This window comes from Volvox carteri, assembly GCF_000143455.1.
Source record: "Volvox carteri f. nagariensis unplaced genomic scaffold VOLCAscaffold_42, whole genome shotgun sequence".
Taxonomy (NCBI): Eukaryota; Viridiplantae; Chlorophyta; class Chlorophyceae; order Chlamydomonadales; family Volvocaceae; genus Volvox; species Volvox carteri.
The window spans coordinates 66,765-68,516 of NW_003307585.1; the positions used below are offsets into that span (position 1 = coordinate 66,765).

The 1,752-nt window shown below is 65.0% G+C and overlaps 1 protein-coding gene across 1 annotated transcript in view; it reads right to left on the minus strand.

The window, feature by feature from the left end:
- The window catches only part of VOLCADRAFT_106340 (uncharacterized protein), a gene marked incomplete at both ends in the record, with an annotated part of 32,901 nt that overhangs the window by 10,569 nt on the left and 20,580 nt on the right, over positions 1–1,752 (minus strand). The window contains 5 exons of the mRNA XM_002954348.1: positions 187–299; positions 577–642; positions 886–975; positions 1,123–1,323; positions 1,424–1,430. Of these exons, the coding sequence (XP_002954394.1) occupies positions 187–299; positions 577–642; positions 886–975; positions 1,123–1,323; positions 1,424–1,430 (477 nt within the window). The remainder of the gene's footprint in view (positions 1–186; positions 300–576; positions 643–885; positions 976–1,122; positions 1,324–1,423; positions 1,431–1,752) is intronic.

Below are 1,752 nucleotides of genomic sequence, written 5' to 3' on the forward strand. Positions count from 1 at the left end.
AGCTCCCTCCCTCCCTCCCTGGGGGGGGTCATCTGGCTTCATCGCTCACACCGCTTAGAGAGCTCCCTCCATCCCTCCCTCCCTGGGGGGGGGGCAGTTTCGAGAGCTTTCGACGCCTTCAGGCAGTTTGCTCCGCATATCATCCCCCCGCATCCCCCCGCCCCAGCACCCTGTCCACCTCCTCACCAAAACGCCCACACGGAGGCCACCATACCCAGCACTCCGTCGCCCAGGAACTCCACCCGCTGGTACCCCCCCCCGCAGCTGCTGGCAGTGGGGTGGCTCACGTGGGTCAGGGCCTACATGAGAAAGGGGGGAGGGGGGTAAGGGGGGAAAGACGAACCACGAGCGGGAGGGGGAACGGGTGGCGGTGTGGCAGCTCAGCTCTGGAGAGGAACAAGGCATTCACCGCGCATTACCCCATGCAGCCCCCAAATATTTCCACGCCACTTCTCCTCCTCACACACCACCGCCACAAGAGCTTGTGGCTGTTCGGGCTCGACCCCCCACCTCACGGATCCCACTCTGTCGTACTCAACGAACACAACCACCATTATCCCCCCTTCCATCCCCTACCTGCACACACAACTTCGGATGCGCAAATGTGTGCCCCAGCAGCTCCTCCACCGCCAGCACATTGCGCTTCAGAGCGGCAGGCATGTCATCCAGCTCCCGACCTCGCAATGGGGTGGGACTCAGCGGCCACGAGAAGACACCCCTGCCGCCGCCGCTGCTACTGTTGCTACTGCCCCCCGCATCTCCCCCGCAGCTACCCGCTGGGTGCTGGTCCCCTGGCAACCCCCCCGCTGCTGCTGCTGCTGCTACTGCTGCTACTGCCGGCTGTTGCTGCTCCTCCCGGTGCCTCCGAGCCACCTCCGGCGCCACCTGGTCGAACCGCTCCAGTATGACCGCCGGGGTGTCGGGGGGGAGCAAACCCACACCCGTACAGAACTGGAGCGCGTCGTATATGGCCACCTGCAGTGAGGGTTATGGTTTCGGAGGGTAGGGGGAGGCGCCGGGCGGCCGGGGAGGGGCGGACGGGTAATGAGAGGCACTCTTCCCCCCTTCCCTGGTAGGTACGGCGGGCGTCAGCTACGGCTGCTGCTACCGCCTAGCTCGTACCTGTACGGCAGAGCTGCAAGTTCGGATGTCCCTGGTCACACGCAGCTGGCCGGCACCGGCGGCAGCTGCCCCCAACACCCCCAACACCCCGGACGCGGGGTCCGCCCCCGCCGCCCGGGCCACCTCCGCCTCCACCGCCGGCAGCACGTGGGCCCCGATGAGCGCCTCCACAGCGTCCGCCAGCCGCTTGCCATTCACACCCTGGGGGGTAAGCGAAGGGGGGGAGAGGGGGGCGGTGCGGGGGGGGGAGAGGGGGGCGGTGCATTTCCGGGGTTGGGTTTTGTCAGGGAACGGGCAGCACTGCGACCCTGCGAGGGGGGCAGATGTGTACAGTGCAAGGGGTTGTGATGTGGCATTCGTACAGCGGCGTACGGCAGTTATACAGCACACCGCAGTTACGTCGTATTCCATGCAGGTCCCACCTCCCCAGGGGCCCCTTTCTCCCCCCCACGCTGAGGGCCAGTACCCAAATGAAATAAACGAGCGATGACCCATGGGCCCATACCTGTTGAACCTCGGCTTCTTCCTCCTCTCCGGGGTCTTGGCCCCCCTTTTTTTTTCAAATAAGGGGGGTAAAATTTTGGAAATAAAAGCCCGGGGATATGGTCTAATTGGGAAGAGCACGGTGTT